Below are 20503 nucleotides of genomic sequence, written 5' to 3'. Positions count from 1 at the left end.
GCAGAGTGATGGCATTCGGGGAAAAACTGTCTTTGTGTCTAGTTATTCTGATGTGCAGTGCTCTATAGCGTCGTTTTGAGGGAAGAAGTTGAAACAGTTTATGTCCAGGAAGTGAGGGGTCTGTAAATATTTTCACAGCCCTCTTTTTGATTCAAGCATTATACAGGTCCTTGACTGAAGGCAGGTTGGTAGCCATTGTTTTTTCTGCAGTCCTAATTACTCTCTGAAGTCTGTGTTTGTCTTGTGATATATGTGATATATGTATCTAAACTATACTTACTGTCATGTTTTTATAAGAAATAAAGGATAAAGCTTGTACTTTGTGTCAAGTTGCTGAGGATAGTGAACATTTAACGTGAAACATAATGTATTCCCAAGGAATCTTAATCTGGGACAAAGTATGCTTCACCAAAGACATTTTATGCTCTCTGTATCTCCATATATTTTTATGTTTCTCCTAGCGTTCACACATTTTAAAAATAATTCTCTGGAAGATACAGGTAGTCCCTGACTTACGACAATTGAGCCCAATATTTCTGTTGCTAAGTGAGACATTTAAGTGAATTTTGCCCCATTTTATGACCTTTCTTGCCACTGTTGTTAAGTGAATTGCTGCAGTTGTTAAATTAGTAATATAGTTGTTAAGTGAATCTGGCTTCTCCCTTGACTTTGCTTATCAGAAGTTTAAAAAAATGTGATCACATGAGCCCAGGACACTGCGACCGCCATAAATATGAGTCAGTTGCCAAGCGGCCAAATTTTGATCACGTGACCATAGGGAGGCTGCAATGGTCGTAAGTGTGAAAAATGGTCATAAGTCACTTTTTACAGTGTTGTAATTTTGAATGGTCACTAAATGAACTATTGTAAGTTGAGGATCGGATGTATTCTTATTCTTAAGGGAGAAAAATGGATTAATTTTTACTGTCCCTTTAATTTGCTCTATGCAGTCTGAAATTTCTGAAAGGAGCCTTTCAAATGTGTGGCTTGGCCAAGGAATCTGTCTTGAGAAATTCTTCTTAATATCACTTTCTATGAATATGAATGGCAGTTTTTTTAAAATTAAGAAATTCTGGATAGCGGGCAGTGGAATACTGTTTTTGTGCAAAGTCATAGGAATAATTTTTCTGGTGCATTTATGGAAAAATCTGACAGAAAATGTGAATCACTCCAAATTTACTTTCATTCTTTTTGGAAGAAACACTTTCAGACAAAGATAGTTCTGATATTTCACTCCCACTAAACCTTAATTCCATCCAGGCTCCCTCTTGTAATCAAGAGGACACCAACATAATATAAACAGAATCAAACTCACGCCAGTCGTGCGCCGCAGTTTTCTCCTTCAATATCACCTCCAGCCACATTGTCGGTGTTCACAGATTCTGTCTCACTGGTGGGCATGCTCACTGCAAGGGTCAGAAGAAAGAAAAAGAAATGATAGTTGGTAATTAGTCCGTCCTGCATAAATGAGTTTTACTATCAGCAAAAGCACCGGCTTAGCAGAAAGGCACATATTAAGTATGAAGAGGAAGCACGAGCAGGTGAATGGAGTTTTAAGATTCAGACCTATGTGATTGAAATAAAAATCTCAAGTAAGACCTGTAACCTCTAGATAATGAAACAAATTTCAAGTGTCAGTTTGTACATAGAGTGTGTGTGTGTGTGTGTATGTGCGCGCACACACACATGCACACACACACGCAGGCACAGACACTGCCTCATACCAACTGCGACTGAGACCAGCAACTCTGTCACTAAACAATGTAGTTGTAAAGTGAAATATCACATAACTGTACTCAACTTACAACATCAGCTCTGTTGCTAAGCAGTGTGGTTATAGAGTGAAATGTCACATGACGACTGCATGATGACTACAACTTTAAGGGCTGGTCACAAGTCTCAATAACTTCAAATAGTCACTGAACAAATGGTTAGCAAATGAAGACTATCTGTATATTTCGAGATTTGGGTATTTAACTCACTGTCCAATTGCATAGTTGACAACCATCTCTGATGTTGATTCTTATGAGTTGCAAGGATATAGCCTTTCCAATGATGAGCTTTTTCTTCAATTAATCAACACCTTATGACTAACTATTCCTTTGGCATCTTTTCTGCTGAACAGTGATATAAAGGCCACCATCCATCCATCCATCCATCCATCCATCCATCCATCCATCCATCCAATCACATATACAGTGTTTCTCAACCTTAGTCACTTTAAGATGGGTGGACTTCAATTCCCACAATTCCTCAGCCAGATTTACTATATAGGTTGCATTGAAAAGTTGTAATGCCTTAACTACTAGACTAGTGTTTCTCAATCTTGGCAACTTTAACAGGATGAACTTCATGGCTGGCTGGGGGAATTCTGGGAGTTGAAGTCCACCCATCTTAAAGTGGATGAAATTGAGAAACACATCACATATCATGCCCCGCATTGCCTCGTGTTTAAGAATCTTATAAATTATCTTACAAATTACAGGGCAAATTAAAGGAACAAATAGCATACCAATCTATGATAACAAGTTCATGTTGAATTCTGGGTCATTAAAACAAGCCTCTTTCCAAAATTATCTTATCGTTCAAATTATCTGTGTCCACTGCCCACCCATGGCTTGTGCCCAAATGTGCCTCAGCTTGCACCTCCATCCTATAGGTCGGAGATCTGAACAATAAAATCACTGCTTCGTGATACAATCTTCAGGTATTAATCTTCAACCCTGGCCTAGAGGGGGCACTCTCGCCTCACAATCAGGAGGCTGTAAGTTCGATCCTAGGTAGAAGGGAATGTTTGGAATAATCTCCTCTTGAGCAGGAGGTTGGACTAGATAGCCTCCAAGGTCCCTTTCAATTCTGTTATTCTAAGTTATTCTCATATTTTCCAGTGTATTTCTTGTTTTTTTCCACTGTTCTTGTATAATAGCCTTCCTCCCATATTTGCCAGTTTTATTAAAACATCTGGACACTTCATAAAATACCCGATTTATGGATGAAACGAATAATGTATTGTTCTGCACTAGCTAATTTGAATAGGGCAGGCCATGCCACACGCATTTCATTCACAACATAGGTATGAAGCTTAACTGTGAGACTAAGAGATTAAAAGCATAATTCACGAATATTTATGAAGATGTGTGTACCATCTAGAAGCTACAACTGCAGGTAAAACAAACTATAAATTCTCCATTCTGCAAACTGGATGATCCCCTCAGATTGTGATGAGCCTACGGAATGAGCTTGTTTGCAATTGAATTCCTCATGAGTAATCTATATAATATCCAGTAAAATAAAAGAGACTATTTCACTTCAGTAAAGTTCAAAGTAAACTCTAGTCTGGTCTTCTGAAAGATTTGCATGGATTTGTTCATTGGACAAAACAATGTCTTCTTTTCTTCCTTTCAAACAGGACAACAAATAATGCCATTGTGCAGCCGATACTATGTCAGAAAGCACCTTATTTTGTACATCTTGAAAACCAAGATAAGTACTCTATCTTTCCTAAATATTAGGGAGTTGAATAGATGTGAAAAGTAACATCTTGTTAGCCACTGGTGGCTAACAAGATATTACTTTACACATCTATTCAACCACCAGGGGTTTCCAATACAGGTAATCCTCGACTTACAACCCCAATTGAGCCCAAAATTTCTCTTGCTAAGTTAAATATTTGTTAAGTGAGTTTGCCCAATTTTATGACCGTGCCACGGTTATTAACTGAATCCCTGCAGTTGTTAAGTTAGTAACATGGTTGTTAAATGAATCAGGTTTCCCCACTGACTTTGCTCATCAAAAGTTGCAAGAGGTGATACATGACCCCAGGACACTGCAATCTTCATAAATATGAACCAACTGTCAAACATCTGAATTTTGATCACATGACAATGGGGATGCTGCAATAGTTGTAAGTGAGAAAAATGGTCACAAATCACTTTTTCTGTGCCACTGTAACTTTGAATGGTCACTAAATAAACTGTTGTAAGTGGAGGACTACCCATACTGTCAAAGATTTTAGCTAAGGAGCTAAAAGGAAAAAATGCAAAGGAAAAAAAAATATGTCCCAGAATAGCTTTTGCACAAATGTGGAAAGGACCCAACATCCCCCCAGAAGATGTAGTCATAAATAAAATCTTGGAATGTGCGGACATGCTCACATTTGAAATGAAGGAAAGGGAGAACTCCAAATATTACAACGTAGGGCATAAATGGTATCTATGGTTAGAAGATAGATATAAAAATAAGAAAATAGAAAATGTAATTATTACAAGAGACCTCAAGAGGATAATAGGCTAGAGATATAGACTATAAGGCATATAAGTAAAGGTAACTATAGTAGGCACAATAGAGATTGTAGATTTATAGAAAGAAAATGCATATATTAAGATATATAAAATGTATATTTGTCAGTGCCGAACCACTGTTAAAAACTGTATACAAGATTTGTATGTGTGGAAAATATAATAAAAATTTATTTTTAAAAAAGGAAAAAAAATCTCTCAGATCCCCAAAATACATTTTGTATATAAGGCACTGTTATTCTTGATAAAATTTAGCACGTGTTCCAATATTTATCAAAGTCTTAAACCTTAACATAATTATGTGCATTGTAGTTCTTTTTAAGTTGGTCATTTAAATAATTTGGATGCATCAAATTCTTAACATTTTCTCATACTGTAATATGAATACACAGCTAGCATTACCAGATCCTTATCAAAGGCTTCCATCCTTCTTTAAATCTCATTCCATGCAGCACCTCAGCTACTTTTTTTTTGTGATAGTTACAGAATATTGGCAATGGGCTCTTTAATGAGATATAAAGAACATTTTATTAAGGTTTCAGGTTGTGTTTAATAGATTAAAACAACATTGATTTTCATCCCTTGCTCAGTTCAAGGGATCTTGTTAAAATTTATTGCTGATAGAGTCATATAGAAACTTCATGGTAGACATTAGATTGTAAAGCGATCAGTTCTTACTATGCATACTAACTTGAAAATCCTAGGTTAATGCAGAATTTTGCTGTCACTGTCAAAACATTCGCTAAAGGGTGGCACTCACAGTAAACCTAGCAAAGTAATACATGGAGCTTGAAGGAGGCCAAAATTTTATATACTCAACTCCAAAGAAAATTGTGTGATTTTTAAGAATGGAAAGAAGCTTAAAAGGAAAAAAAAAGAAAGGGAAAAAAGAAACTAAAAAAAAGAGGGGCAGCCCAGCAGACAGAAAGCAAAGAAGGCAGCTTATTCCAATATAAATGAAATATGTTGGTCAATCTGAGCTTTTCCAAGGAGTTGAAGGAAGGAGCCAAAACTCCAAGTAACGGATAAATGAAGAGAGGGAATTAATCATAAACAGTCCTTCTTTCACCTTCCTTGGAACAGAGATAGAAAAGGGTAAGAGAATCTCTCATGAAGCTCTCATACCTTCTTCTAGATCTGCTCCAGAGTGAAACAGGAAAAAATGCAGAGAACCAAAAGTACAGGTAATCCTTGACTTAGAACTACAATGGAGATTGCCCATTATGGTCTTAAATCCTGATGGTCATAAAAGCTGGTGACCCATGATTGACCAAATTTTACAGCCTTTTCCCCTGCAGTCATTAAATGAATGCAGCAGTTGTACAGTGAACATGATAGTTGTAAAGCACAATGATAAAGTGAAGATTGCTGTCATAAAGCAAAGCCACTGTTTGCTATGGGGTATTTTTTTTTTTTGCCAAAAACTGGAAGTAAATGCCAATTCTCAGCAAAATGCCATGAAATGTAGTCATGTGATCATTGGAGGCTATGAATGGCCATAAATACAGGCTGGTTGCTGACTACCCAACATGCAGCCCCACATGCAGCCCCATGTGACTGTGAGCAGTGGGCTAGCGGTCAGAACTTCGAATCTGATTCACTGTAACTTCAAATGATCACAAAGCAACTGGTCGTAAGTCGAGAACTAAACTCATATAAGCTAATTTTATCTGTTCTTGCTTGGTCCTTGTCTCTAAAAAGAAGCAATTTGATCCATAGTGTTGTACAGATGCAATACTGAACAATCACTTCTGCTGGCCTCCTCTTTTGCCCCTTCCGCATGGGCAGGCCAGGTAGTTTGTCACTGAAGAGACAATCAGCTGATCCTTCCATCCATGCACACAGGATGGAGAGAACTGGGTTCAATTCAGAGGTGGTTGTTGTGGTTCGCCGGCAGCAGGTATGAACAGCTGAGGTCTCAGAGAGGGAGGACTCAGATGAGGGGCCTGCGTGCTATGCAGGGATGGGCCAGGACTATCAGGGAGTGTAATGCTGCCTTCAGAGATTGTGGAGGCTAGAAGCAGTGAAGAAGAGATCCCCGAGGAGCCTGTGCCCAGTGCACGTGCGTGCAAGGCTGCTCGAAGGAAAGAGCAGCTGCAGCAGCATGGGCAACTTGGGAGTAAGGCTGCAAGGTAATGGCCCCTCCCTCAAGAGATAAAAGTCAGCTGAGAAGCAAAGAAGTTTTTGCTCTCAAGCCTTGTGGACGTTTGGAATATCTTGGTTGGTGTTTGGAGATTCTTTGTGTTTGAAATATTTCTTAGTAACTTTGTCTATTGATCTTGGCAGCCTTGTACAACCTTGGCAAGGCTCGCTCTTATCAGAGACAATTAGTTTGAAACAGCGTTTTAACCATGAAGGAGCATAATTCGTAAAGAATCATTAAAAGGTTTTGCTGTTACGTCTGTTTCGTGTTTGTTTCCTTGGAACAAGGTGTGGGTCAGAAAAGTGCAACTACTCAAAATTTCTGTTACCGGTTCTCCAGAACTGGTCAGAACCTGCTGAATACCACCTCTGATTAGTTTCCACCCATCACTTCTTGTCCTGCCCTCAGGTGCTTTGGAGAATAGCTTGACTCCCTCTTCTTTGTGGCAACCTCTGAGATACTAGAACACTGCTATCATGTCTCCCCTAGTCCTTCTTTTCATTAGACTAGACATACCCAGTTCCTGCAACCGTTCTTCATATGTTTTAGCCTCCTGTCCCCTAATCATCTTTGTTGCTCTTCTCTGCACTCTTTCTAGTCTCAACATCTTTTTTACATTGCGGCAACCAAAACTCAATGCAGTATTCCAAGTGTGGCCTTACCAAGGCATTATAAAGTAGTATTAACAATTCACGGTGATCTTGATTCTATCCCTCTGTTTATGCAGCCTAGAACTGTGTTGTCTTTTGGGGCAGCTGCTGCACAGGACTGGCTCATATTTAAATGGCTTTCCACTAGGACTCCGAGATTCCTCTCACAGTTACTACTATTGAGCAAGGTACCATATATACTATACCGGTGCATTTGATTTTTCTTGCCTAAATGTAGAACCTTACATTTTTCACCACTGAATTTCATTTTCTAAGATGACGCCCAATGTTCAAGTCTGTCAAGATCCTTCTGTATCTTAAGCCTATCTTCTGGAGTGTTGGCTATTCCTGCCAGCTTAGTGTCATCTGCAAATTTGCAGACTATCTATCCCCTTATCGAAATCATTGATGAAGATGTTGAAGAGCCCAGGGTATTACTTAAATTAGGCAATTAACAGGTTCTAGCAATAATTTGTCATGCTAACCCTTCCAAATGAGAATTATCAAAGTAGTTGCTCATCAAGGATGTACCAGTGAAAGGTTGCATTATTTCAGCACAGTTTTTAAAAGCACGGTATGATCCGCACCAATAAAATAGGGATTCTCAAATTTTGCAGTGTCATGACCCCCTAAACTTTCAAATGGAATTGACATTTCCCATTATGGTATGTTAATATTGCACATTCAGAAATAACAATAAAATTTAACCAAAATGAAACTGAAATACTTGAGAATTGCCGTGGTTTTGAAAAAAACCAAAAAGGTCCACACAAAGAACTCCTTTTAAGCCCGATGGTATTTTTTAATCCTAAGAGGTTGGGTAATTTGATACGGCTCAGAAAATTAAAGATATAAAAGAGAAATAGCTTGAGATCCTTGAGTGTGGATAGTAAAAGCCTGGTAATATAGATAATTAAAAGGCTAAGGTCTTGCCTAATGAAGGAACAGCCGCCATAACCTCAAAATTCCTGACTATACTTTTGCTTAAAACTGGACTGATGTAATACAATTTTATCCCCAGAGTTCTATTGCACTAAATTGTCACATGCACATATAAACATCTAGAAGGATTTTCATCCATAATGCACAATTACACATATCAAATTCTATTAAGAAGGAAGTAATGCCTTATTATTATTATTAGGACATGGTGGCTCAGTGGCTAAGATGCTGAGCTTGTTGATCAGAAAGGTTGGCAGTTTGGGGGTTCAAATCCCTAGTGCCGCATAAAAGAGCGAGCTCCCATTACTTGTCCCAGCTTCTGCAAACCTAGCAGTTTGAAAGCACGTAAAAAATACAAGTAGAAAAATAGGAACTACCTTTTTGGGGGAAGGTAACAGTATTCTGTGCACCTTCGGTGTTTAGTCATGCCGGCCACATGACCGACAGCGCTGGCTCTTCAGCTTTGTACAGAGATGAGCACCGCCCCCTAGAGCTGGAAACGACTAGCATGTGTGTGCGAGGGGAACTTTTACCTTTCTCTTTTAATGACTTATATTCTTCATTAAGTCCCAATATTTTCAATACAATTAAAGCTAGGTTGTAGGTTCATATTTCTCCCACTCTGCCTGTATATGTTGTCTGGCTAGAAAGCCTGGAGCATGGTCCTGTCATGACTTTGGGTTGCCCTGTTCATGAAAAGTTCAAAACTTGTTAGACGCCTTCTGGACATTTTTTTTCTTTCCTGTTCTATGTGACATTTTAACAACTGGTCCTCAGGAACTGTATAAAACCAGCTGAAAACACCGCAGTTGCATTACCCAGAACTAAAGAAGCCAGTTTTTGCTTCTCTCTAGCCAGCCACACCAATCTTTTTTTTTGTGATAGATACATCCATAAGATGACAGCATTACTATTTTCTCTTGCTTGCCTATCTAAAGAAATGGTAAAGCTTAAAGGAGATTATCCTAAAGAAGAGAGAAGATTGCTTAAGGGGGAGAGAATATTATTCACTGAATGAACCTTTACTTCAAACACATGTTTAACTTCACATTAAGTTTGCACTTTAGTTACGGCATAGTAACACCCATATTTCAGTTTGGGTGATACTGTTTTCAAATCTGGGTGACTCATTATATTCAACTTACATAACAGGATTACTTACTTAAGTCTCATCGAGTTCTAGTTGATATAATCCAGCCTCAACTTCATTACTGGTACGTGCTTAAGGCACTATATTTCAGAAGGCTTCACGTTCAAAATTCACGAATCCTCACATCTGCTAACTATGAAATTTTCAACGTTAAACACAGTTCTATATCCTTAGTTGGGGCTAACAAGGTTAAACATAGTCTCCTCAATGCTTTAAACAGCAGTAGCTCCGGACTACAAAGGCCTTTAATAATCCATAATCAATGTAAATCCATAGTTCTGTAATATTAAGTTCAATGAATATTTTCCATATCTCTGAATAAGATATATAAAACAAATCATAGCCAACAAACTAACTATGCAGAAGTGACTCAGCGAACATAGGTAAGTGATCTAGCAGTTTCCCAAATAACAAAGTTTAATAAAACCTGGAGGATCCACAGCATTCACTATGAAAAAACCTGTCAGCAAAGATGATTTATTTTGATTAGTATTTACTCACCTGGGGTAGATTTATACAGTTATCTTTTGCCACATCAGAGATAAAAGTAGGATTAACAATTCATTAAACTAATTAATTAAATAAATTGGAAACAAATGGAACAACTACACAAGAGAACAAAATCATCTTTCTTTGGGTATGTATTTACATTTGAGCTTATGGAAGACTGTTGCCAAACTAGCAAATGATGCTATAGCCCTCATTGGTTCTTCCCGATTATGTTCCAGTTACAGCAATTAAAAACATTGTCAGCAGTATTTTTAATAAAAAATGTAATATCCTTAAAATTTATCACAATGATAAATGCAATAAAAGAATTCCTGTAAACGCATACACGTGGCCTTCTCAGAAAAAGCAGACATTTGCTTCCATTCTATTGGGAATGAGGTGTTTTGGCAGTGTGATTAGGGAGTTTTAAGATATGAAAGAGTAGGAACTATAGCCTAGAAAGCTACCTACTTGCTGTCCTATCATTGCCTCTCGTTAGCCTCCCCTCCCCTCCTACTTCATTCCTATGACTCTGGGAGTGACCGGGCAGGCTAATTAATTTGCATGTTTGTTCTCTTGTTCCTCTGTGTTTTGTGCCCCAACATCTCCATTCTCTAAGCAACAGTGGAGGCCATCTTGAGGTCTTTGGTGCATGTACAAGATCTTGATCAGTTACCCAGAGCCAATTGGGACCCGGCTAATCAATAATCAGAATGTCCATGGATGATGCCTCTAATCTGCATTTGTACTGTACGTACAAAATAATGTTAAGATGAGCTTCCCAACTCTTATCTTTGCAATCATGGTATTGAAAATACTTGCCTACAAAAATGTATCCGCTTATTTGAATGTCTAATCTCACCTGATATTGAAAGTACCGACTATGATTCTGGCTCAGCCTACAATTTGCTCCAGCTGGTTTTTTTTTTAACCTGGTTCGCTAAGCATGATTTGTTGTAGTTAGCTGCCCAGCTTTTTACCCTACTAGCCTCAAAAAGCACCAGCCATTACTGATCATAGCTGAGTTACAATAATTATTGTCATATTGCATTCAGAAGCTAAATAAAATTACCACAGCATAGGATATACAGACTAGAATTATCTTGACGTATTCATCAGATAAAATGTCTCAGATGCTTAAGTGATCTTGATAATCTTCAATACAATTCTGAAGATACCAACAAAATGTGGATCGTAAATGAAGATTTCCACTTTGAGCACAAGAGCATGATGTTGCAAAAGCAACAGAAACAGACACATGCACCAAAAGACTGTACAGCTACTACACAGAGAAACACACACATATACAAGAGGATGAACACAGAGAACATTGGAACGTTACCATGAGTTTCTGTGGAGTGACTAAACCAAGCAAACCTTCCTTTCTTCTTATCAGCTGGAGTGTTTCCTTCCACAGACAAGATGATCAAGTACCAGGAACAAGACATCAACAGAGAACATGCAGCCAGGGACAATCAAAAGAAAAAGAAATAAGGAACTCAGCTTACATGTACTCTATCTTTCATGGTGTGAATTAAAGACACAAAATGAAAACAAAGGCATATGGAAAATAAAACATTATAACAGTGAGGGCACAGTCCATATCTAACAACATCTCCTTCCACCTGGACTGAGGAAACTCCAGAAATACCAGGCTATTAAACTGAAGTCACAGATGCTGAAATGTAGAATTGCAAAATTCAACAGAACAAACTCCTTTCATCTAATCCAACAGCATTCTTTCTTACACTAATTTAGGACATTACCTACTAGAAACATATTTTATTTTTACATCAATGACAATGTAATGGCTTCTCTAGGACTACCATAAACTGACTGTATTATGCAGATGATGACTGGGTGGCAACTTAGAGATGCAGAAAACTAACTCTCTGTGCCACCTACTCCAGATCTGGTTGGCCTACGCCTCCCCAAGCAGCCTTGTTACTGTAATCTGTCTCTTAGAGTTTCTTAGCCCTTGGCACAGAGCCATTTTTTTGTTAGTACCACTGCCACATTATCCAAAAGAGGGCAATGTATTTATTCTTCCCACCATTTTATTCTTATAGCAATCCTGAAGACAAGCTTGAGAAGAAATGGGATTGGTTGGTCAGTTAGTAACTTCAATGGGATTTGAAGCTGGTTCAAAACAGTACAGTAATTGGCTTTCCAAGAAGGCATTATCTCTAATCATTCATTTTTACAAGGAAAACATTGATAACAGTTTCCTAAGACAGCAACAGTCTGACTTCCGGAAATCTAGTCTAGCCAGTCTTCATAAATTCAGCTAGAACAAGTAACAGCACAGTGAAAAGAGAGACAGGTTTATTTAGAAGCATTTAGAATCAAATATGGGCAGCGGTGGGCTTCAAAAATTTTAGCAACCAGTTCTCTGCCCGGTTGATGGGTGGGCGTGGCCATGGTGGGTGTGGCCTATTCAGCCTCCTGCACCATCGTGGGAGGAGGGCGTTTTTGCCCTCCCTGGGCTTCGGAGGCTTTCCTCAAGCCTCCAGGAGGGTGAAAATGGGCTCCGGAGGCCCTCCGGAGGCCAGAAACGGGCCCGTTTCCAGCCTTCAGGAGCCTCTGGGAGGCCCATTTTTTACTCTCCCCAAGCCTCTGTGCAGGCCCTGTACTTACCTGGCATCCAAAATGACCCACGTGGGGACTCCTGGGAGGGGCGGGGTGGGATTTACTGGTTTGCCGAACCAGCTATTAAAAATTATAAAATTAGATACCGGTTCGCCCAGACTGGGGTGAACCGGTAGCAGCCCACCGCTGAATACAGGTAGTCTCTGACTTACAACTATTCATTTAGAAATTGAAGTTATAACAGCACTGAAAAGAGTGACTTATGACCAGTCCTCCCATTTACCATCTCAGTACCCCATATCACATGATCAAATCTGGACATTTGGCCACTGGCGTGTATTCATGATGGTCGCAGCGTCCAAGAATCATGTGACTCTCATCACGTGCGACCATCCCCGCTGGCTTCTGACAACCAAGTCAATGAGGGAAGCCAGGTTTGCCTACCAACCACCTAAATTGCGGACTACCAAGTTGAGGACTACCTGTAGATGAAACGTATGCTTGTGCATACATTGTTATTATTTTTATTGATCAGATAGCTGTACAATTTCTGATTTTTATGATTCAATAAAAATGGATTTTTAAAAAACAATTTTCTGCTTTTATATTGTGAGATGTTGCAAGCATTAGAACAAATTGAGCACAGGTAAATAAAGGACCGTTCCTACTTGACAATAAAGTTTCATCGTGAAAGGTACTTTAGAGAACAATCCATTGGTGCTCCACAGTGCCAGCCACTTCTTTTCCAGAAAGTATAATCAAAACTGAAACATATTTATTATTGCTAGATTTATGTCCTGCCTTTCATTTAGGAATTCAAAGCAAAGCATATAACAGTGTTCTCTTCTCCTATTTCCCCCCACCACAATTAACTAGAGAACTAGGTTCAGTTGAGAAAGAATGAATTAATAGTGAGTCCCAATAATAATTTCCTCCCTATTACAGAGAATCATGGAAAATATATAGAAGTCCAATACATTCCCCTGGACACAGCATTTACGTTCATAGTAGTCCCAAACCCCATTGCCTCTCTGCAAGACTATTTGGTCTACTGCTGTGTGTGGCTGTTTCACAATGGTACTGATAAATCAGAAATCCTGGTAGGGATCTTGTCAGATCTCCAAAACTACACTTGCTCGGTGGGAAAAAATTATAAATGAGGAAACACAGAGATAAGAAAAATGCCATCCCTTTACCAATAGATGAAACCACTTTAAAATTGGGATTACAGTTGCAGATTAATGTACCACTGTATTTCAGGTAATATGCTATTACATGAGCATGTTATACTGAATTTAAACCTTAATCTTCTTTTCTGTAGCTCTTAAAATGAATGCAGAATAAACTGAGTTATACTAAATAATTAAAGCTACTCATTATACTTATATGTCACTCTTCAAAGGGCTCAAATCAGCTCCTGTACAATTCCCAGAAGCAATTTGATATGGCCTAGTCTATTTTAGATGTAATTGAAAGGCTATATTATATATATCAAAACATTCCCTAGGATCACTAAAATCTCTGAAAGCACATGCTAATTCTTGCCTATAGCATGCCGGAGAGTGGACATTTCCCAGACTGTTGAATTTAAGTGCTGTCCCTCTATTTTTCAGACAGCAGAACATTAAATAAAAACCAGCAAAATCTGCTCTCTCCATTGTCAGTTCATATCTTCACAGCTTCAGTTCTGAGTTGTCACTGGATACTGATGTAGAAGGCAGGTTAAACAAAATATTTAGTTAAATCTGCTAGACTTGCTGAAGATCACCAGCTGATGGTAAACCATTGAAAAATCACAATAATGTTCTGATTGGTGGACAATTCTGACAAAGGGCTAGATTTGAGTCTGAGTACCTTTACCCCTCCACACACAAAGCTCCTGGAATGTTTATTGTGAGATGAGCCTGGGACCTGCTTGGTAAAGCAGGAGGAGCTTTAATCTTTAAAGCCCCACACAATTCAGCTCCTAGGTACCTTCAAGAGTACCTTCACACAGAACTGTGTGCTCATTCCTGTTGGATGTGCTTTGTATCTGTCACATTTGTGAGGTGAAGGATGAAGGCTTTGAAGTACCAATTCTTCTTCTTCTTCTTCTTCTTCTTCTTCTTCTTCTTCTTCTTCTTCTTCTTCTTCTTCTTCTTCTTCTTCTTCTTCTTCTTCTTCTTCTTCTTCTTCTTCTTCTTCTTCTTCTTCTTCTTCTTCTTCTTCTTCTTCTTCTTCTTCTTCTTCTTCTTCTTCTTCTTCTTCTTCTCCTCCTTCTCCTTCTCCTTCTCCTTCTCCTTCTTTACCAGGTAGGGAAGTGAGATGACCACTTGCAAAAGGCTTTGAAGCAGCCACAGCAAACCTTCCAAAGGACATGGCTGTCTCAATGTTTTAAGAGTGGGGGCTTCCTTGGCACCAACACACTCTTTGAAGCAGAAAAACTCTTTAGAAAGTTCTGTACATCTTAATGTTTTGCACCTTCGAATAACGAGGTTGAACAAGGATTTTTCTAATTGAATGGCTTTCCTCATGTTTTTCAGGAGTATAATTTTGGCTTTTGTGTCTCTTTAGATAGCTGTATAAACAGCATCAAATTATATTTTATAATAGGCATGTTTAATGCTTTGAGAGTAATTGCTCTTTGAAATTTGTAAATATGTTTGGAAGCATTTCTAGAGCTGGAGAATTGCTAATATTATTATCTTAGTTTAGGCCTTGTGTGTGCAAGTGCTATACAAGCTTGCCTCAAACACCTGTCAAAGTAAGTTTTAACTTTAACTATAGCTATTCCTCAACTAACTTGTATATATATCCATTTAATCTGGACACATCCTTAATGCAGAAGAAGTTGGTGTTTTACTGACTGAATAAAAATGAGTAATGCTACAACATAATTCTGCAGCCCAAATTTTGCCTACTTATTTGAAATCAAATACCAACTTCAACATTCCTCACACCTGCTGCTCCTGAACATGTTCACTCCTCCTTTCTGCTTATTTTGAAAGTTCTTCTCCCAGGTTTTTCCCAAGTTCTCTTCCCCTTTGTTCTTTAAAAGAAAAGGGAAATCTCTTTATACAACCTTACTTCCTATTCTCTCCTCTTTGTATCTTCTAATGCTATTTCCAAAACGTCTCTGTTTGACCAGATATGGTCACTGGTCTTTGTAGAGACCTCAAGACAGGGAAGGAGTGACCATCAATACTTCTTTTTCTGTGAGAAAAAAGCATTAAGTAGCTATTAAGAAGCATGTAGAAACAGCTGTACTAGTTTGGTTATAACAGCTAAACTGGTTATTACAACAATTTGACTTGAGTAAAATGAATTTTTTAATCCACAATCTAGACCTTCCCAAGTAGGGGAGCAGTCATTTTTGAGATTTTTTTTAGTGTTTGAATATTTTGAATAATCCAATTCTTTAGGCCAGGGCTGTCAAACTCCGGGCCTATGGGCCAGATGTGTCACATGCTGGCCACGCCCAGTTAAGTGAAGGGGGAAAAAGTTCCGATATGTCATGTGACGATGCCATGACGACGTGAGTTTGACACCTCTGCTTTAGGCAGTAACTCATTCCTCTTTCTTTTTTTGTCTTCTGTGTAACTGCAGTGATCACGTTCATATGGATTTTTTCTACATGATCTTGACTTACAACCAGTTGTTTAGCGGTAGTTTGGAATTATTATACCCTTGGAAAGAGTGCTTTATGGCTTTTATGTTCCACCACCCTCTCCCATGGTCACACATAGCATATACTTGGAACTCACTCACATTTATGAGTGGTTGCAATGTCCCGTGGTTAAGTGGTCATGATTTGAGATGTTTTTTGCTCATTTCTGACTAAAGGGAAAATGGACTTATAGTGGTGTGATTGATGTAACAACCAAATAATTTACCTAACAACTGCCAAAAATGGTCATAAAGTCAGGACCACGCACATGGATACCTTGACCTATGACTGTCACAACTTACAACCAAAACTTTGGTCCCAATTTCAGTTGTAAGTCAAGGACTACCTTTAGTTTCCATTTAGCTAAATTCACTTACTTTCCTTAGTTAGAAATCAATGAAAGGCTAGAAAGCAGTTTTAATTCTTTTTTTTCCCCTACATTGCTTTCCCATGGCAAGAAAAGTGTGGAAAAATTAAGCAAAATGATGACAGCCTGAAGGACCTTCATTACACCACTAACGTTACACAAATTTGTTGGTTCTTCCTTTTTGATAGCTTCAGGAATAAAAAAGTCATTCATATATTTTAGCAGCTATGAAACTATTCATTAAACTGTAACACAAGGAATTGGTATGATTTTAAGCCTGGTGACTTAAGATCTCCCTCACTCGTTTCCATTTTTTTCAAAGAAAGTGGTAAATCTTTGTTCTGTTTCATCCCAGCACAGGTTAATAACAGCTGTAGGATTTAGAATTGAGTGAGCATAGATAGGGCTGTAGCTTTCTTTGTTTGAAAAACAAAACAACTTCTGTACAGATTATTGTACAAACATGATGAATGTTACCATTGTTACCATCAATTCCATCACCACCTCAACCACTATTCCTGTATGAGAGTACAGTTACATAATGCCTGCTATTAAATGCATAGCTAATATTTTTGCAGTTACATACTGAATTGCTACCACCTTGAGAGACAAAGTAAAATAGGCAATGTTGCATTCTAACCCATCTCTCTTTTTTAACAAAAAAAAAACAGATAATAAATTCTAGAGGATATAATAACACGATTAATGTGTTATTATCCATATAAATACCCATGTTGGTCAACATTCTATTTCCTTTTCTTTGCTATTTTTTCTTTTCACAATAGAATTCTGTGGCTGCTGAATCTAATTTATTTAAGAAAACAGGAGAATAAATATTTCCCTTAAATATGCCTTATCTTAAATATTTATCTTATTTAATAAAACAAGGTTGCTTCTCCATTAGACTGGGTGTAGGAAACTGAAATACAAGGGATTTGCAAACCTAATCTAGATAATGAACATGTGACTGCTATGGTCATAAGTGTGAGGACCGCAAAAGTCACTTTTTCCAATGCTGTCATAACTTAGAACAGGTGCTAAACAAATGGTTGTAAGTCAAGGACTACCTGTACTTGGAAGGTACTTTTATATCTTCAATAAAACTGAAAAACCTAATGATCTTAATGACTATATTATGGAACTGAGCTTATTTCCTCTTTTTAACTGAATATTTTGCATGTATTTTGAAGTACAAATAATGCATTCTAGCAACTAAATCAAACTTGAGATTGCCTTGCATAAGCCTTCCCTATGAAGCATGAACAAATTGTAAAACTTCCCGTTCTTTAAATGCTCACAAATGCATTTGAACTCAGTTGCCTGAAAGAAAAGCCAAAATAATCAACCAATCAACATCCTGCTTCCTGGAAGGCTAGGACACACCCCCCCCACTTTGTAGTTTATGCAGTGTGCATTTGTTCAGCTGATTGGAAAAAAAACCTGTAGTTGTGAGAAAACATTACTCGTTGCAAGGCCACCTTTTCTCTTCTTCGACGTAATTATTGTCATATTGTATGCATTATTTCTAATAACATATAATAACAAAATAATTTTTCTTATTTGCATTTTTTTCAAACTCTGCCTTTCTATTAGAATAGTCATTCTTTGTATAGCTGAGAAATTTCTAATCTAGAAGTATTGCTTTAAAAGGCTATATAATATACCTTTTATGATTAATTCCTAAAGGCTATTGTCACAATGTCATATTATTGCTATATTACATCAATGATTTTATGACAATGATTAATCTCATCATTCCCAAATTTATCCTCGCAACTATTGTTTCAAAGATATAGTCTTTAAAAAGTCTTGTGCTGGTTAATGACCACAATAAAATAATCTATTCTAATTTAACCTAACATCTTATTATATAGTAAAGACAAACTTATGCAATCCATACTTAGCACACATCAAAATTTTTTACATAAAATAACATGTTACTCTATAAATATTTCCAAAGCTCAGGGCCAGACAACAGCAAGGACCTCTGAAATACGATATAAAAAGGGGGCCTGGATGGAAGCAAAATTAGCCACTTTTTGACTTGGTGAATCAATACAACGAACATTATTAATGGAGGAATCACAGCTCTCAAAATGCAAGTCATCAATACCCAAGCAAGAAGACAAAATTGTGAAGTGTTCTGAAAGGGATAAAACTACTTATTTAATGCTCATTTATTTAACATGATCTTGGACTCATCTAAATGTGCCATACAAAACCCGCTAAACTTTTGCCAAAAAGTAGATCACCACACAGATAGAAAGACAAGGCAGCAATGTTTGTTGCTCTTTAAAGCACATTCTTCTAAGCATTGCATGGCAAAAGAAGGACTGTGTCTACTAGTGCCTTTCCTAATCACCTCCAGCAGCATTATGTAGAAGAGCAGAATAGGAATTAAAATAAAGAATATTGTTCATTTTGATACAGAAACAGGTCAGATAACTGATTTGATTTGTCCCCCCCCCCCCAATATTCTGGCTAATTCTTGATATATTATAAACTTGATAGAGTATATTCAAAAATAGTTTGAGAAAATCTGCAACAATTCATCTTGATTGGAATAGTGACATCATTCAAAGCAATATTACCTTTCCACCAAAGCAGGGGTGTCAAACTCATGACAACATGTTGTTGTCACGTGATGTATTGCAACTTTTTTTCTCCTTCGCTAAACTGGGGTGGGTGGGGGCATGGCCAGTGTGTGATTCATCCGGCCTGTGGGTCGCGAGTTTGACACCCTGCACCACAGCAAAGCAAGGTTCATGATGTGGAACTGATATCTCTCAAACAATGTGATTTCACAAATCATACAGATAGTATTTTGATTCTGATCTAGAGATATTATTCTCATAATGCACACAGTATGTTAGGTACCTATTTAAGTTCACTGGTACTGTATTAATTTTACAGATAGGATTGCTTTTATGTTTGGCCTGAAACATTTTGGTAAAAGGATGTTTCAGAAATGTTACAAACACCAGCACAAACCTGAGTCAGCTTGAAGTATTCAAGATAATTATTACAAAGGGAAAAGGATGAATTGCAGTTCAGTAAACCTACAGAGCCCATTTTAAACCACATCTCTTGGGAATCTTCTAATAAAAAGTATATGCCAGTTTTCCTTTGTAAAACACAATGCCAAGCAAGGACATGATCTTTTGGAATCAATAATAATTACATTGACTTCTTCATCTTCCCCATCCTATTTTTATAAAGCAATAGTTGATTCAGAAGAAAAACAACATATTTCAGCTCATGGTGTTTCTCAAAATGCTGAGCACCTTCAGAAGTCATCTCTGGCTAGGAGCAAAAAGCAAAACAGGAGAAAGTTTCTTACTGTTTCGGGGCTTCTCCTCATCCATGCCTTCATCCTCATTTTCTGGATCTATATCTTCTGCCTGAGTTATCCAGTCTAGATATCCCTTTAGGTCCTCCTCCAGTTGTTGTTTCTCTCTTAGCTTCTGAAAGTCACCTCGAGCTTTTGCTTTTTCTCTCTCTTTAGAAAACTCCCTGGTGAGAAGGAGGGGATTAAATTAAAAGAGCAGAAGAGAGAGAAATACAAAGAAAAAAAGAGAAAGAGAGAGAAGATAATAGAATAACTTGAATTGCCCTTAAAATATTAAATTTCTTGGTATGATAACTGAGCTGCTCATGTTAATTTAAACACTGTGGTTCCTCGAGATATATTACTAGGTTTTAAAACTGCTAAGGTGACCTCTCTATGCTGGATCTCAAATTACTTTTGTAACTTGAAATGTAGATATTATTATTATTGTTGTTGTTGTTGTTGTTGTTAAAATCTCCTATACCTGGTGCAATTCAATACATTACTAGAAATATAAGGCAGATTTGTTTCTTATGTCGTATTGATTTGCTGTCTCATGTTCTCTGTCCTAATCGTTTGGGTTTTTGTTCCATTGTCAGGATTCTAATCATGATAATTTGAAAATAGAATAATACAAGATACTTTATTTAATTCTTAGGATTAAAAGCATCTCAGTGAATTAATTATTGGAAAGAGTTTTGCTATTAAAATAAATAGACCTACTACAAACGTGAAAAAACCATAAGAATTTGTCTACCAAAACCCACATTTTTGTACCAAGAAACAGTAAACAAAAGGTGGACAATAAGAAAATCTAGTCAAGATTTAGTGCCTTTTTCCAAGCAGCACTTCATATAAGTAAGGTGAGCATTAGAGATTATTTTTTTATTAAGCCAAGAAG

General features: G+C 37.6%; 1 protein-coding gene across 10 annotated transcripts in view; it reads right to left on the bottom strand.

Moving 5' to 3' along the window:
- The window catches only part of CACNA1C (calcium voltage-gated channel subunit alpha1 C), a 424790-nt gene that overhangs the window by 133666 nt on the left and 270621 nt on the right, over positions 1–20503 (bottom strand). For 5 of the 10 annotated variants that reach the window (XM_087935069.1, XM_087935074.1, XM_087935065.1 and 2 more), the window contains 3 exons: positions 19615–19787; positions 11015–11080; positions 1316–1406 (listed from right to left, as the gene is read on the bottom strand). In XM_087935069.1, coding sequence (XP_087791195.1) covers positions 1316–1406; positions 11015–11080; positions 19615–19787 — 330 coding nt within the window. The remainder of the gene's footprint in view (positions 1–1315; positions 1407–11014; positions 11081–19614; positions 19788–20503) is intronic. The other 5 variants (XM_087935071.1, XM_087935072.1, XM_087935068.1 and 2 more) reach the window with 1 other exon arrangement.

This window comes from Pseudonaja textilis, chromosome 5 (assembly GCF_049901715.1).
Source record: "Pseudonaja textilis isolate UNSWEBS1 chromosome 5, rPseTex1.2, whole genome shotgun sequence".
NCBI lineage: Eukaryota > Metazoa > Chordata > Lepidosauria > Squamata > Elapidae > Pseudonaja > Pseudonaja textilis.
The sequence above is the reverse complement of the archived record's forward strand: the minus strand, read 5'-3'. Positions and strand labels throughout refer to the sequence as shown.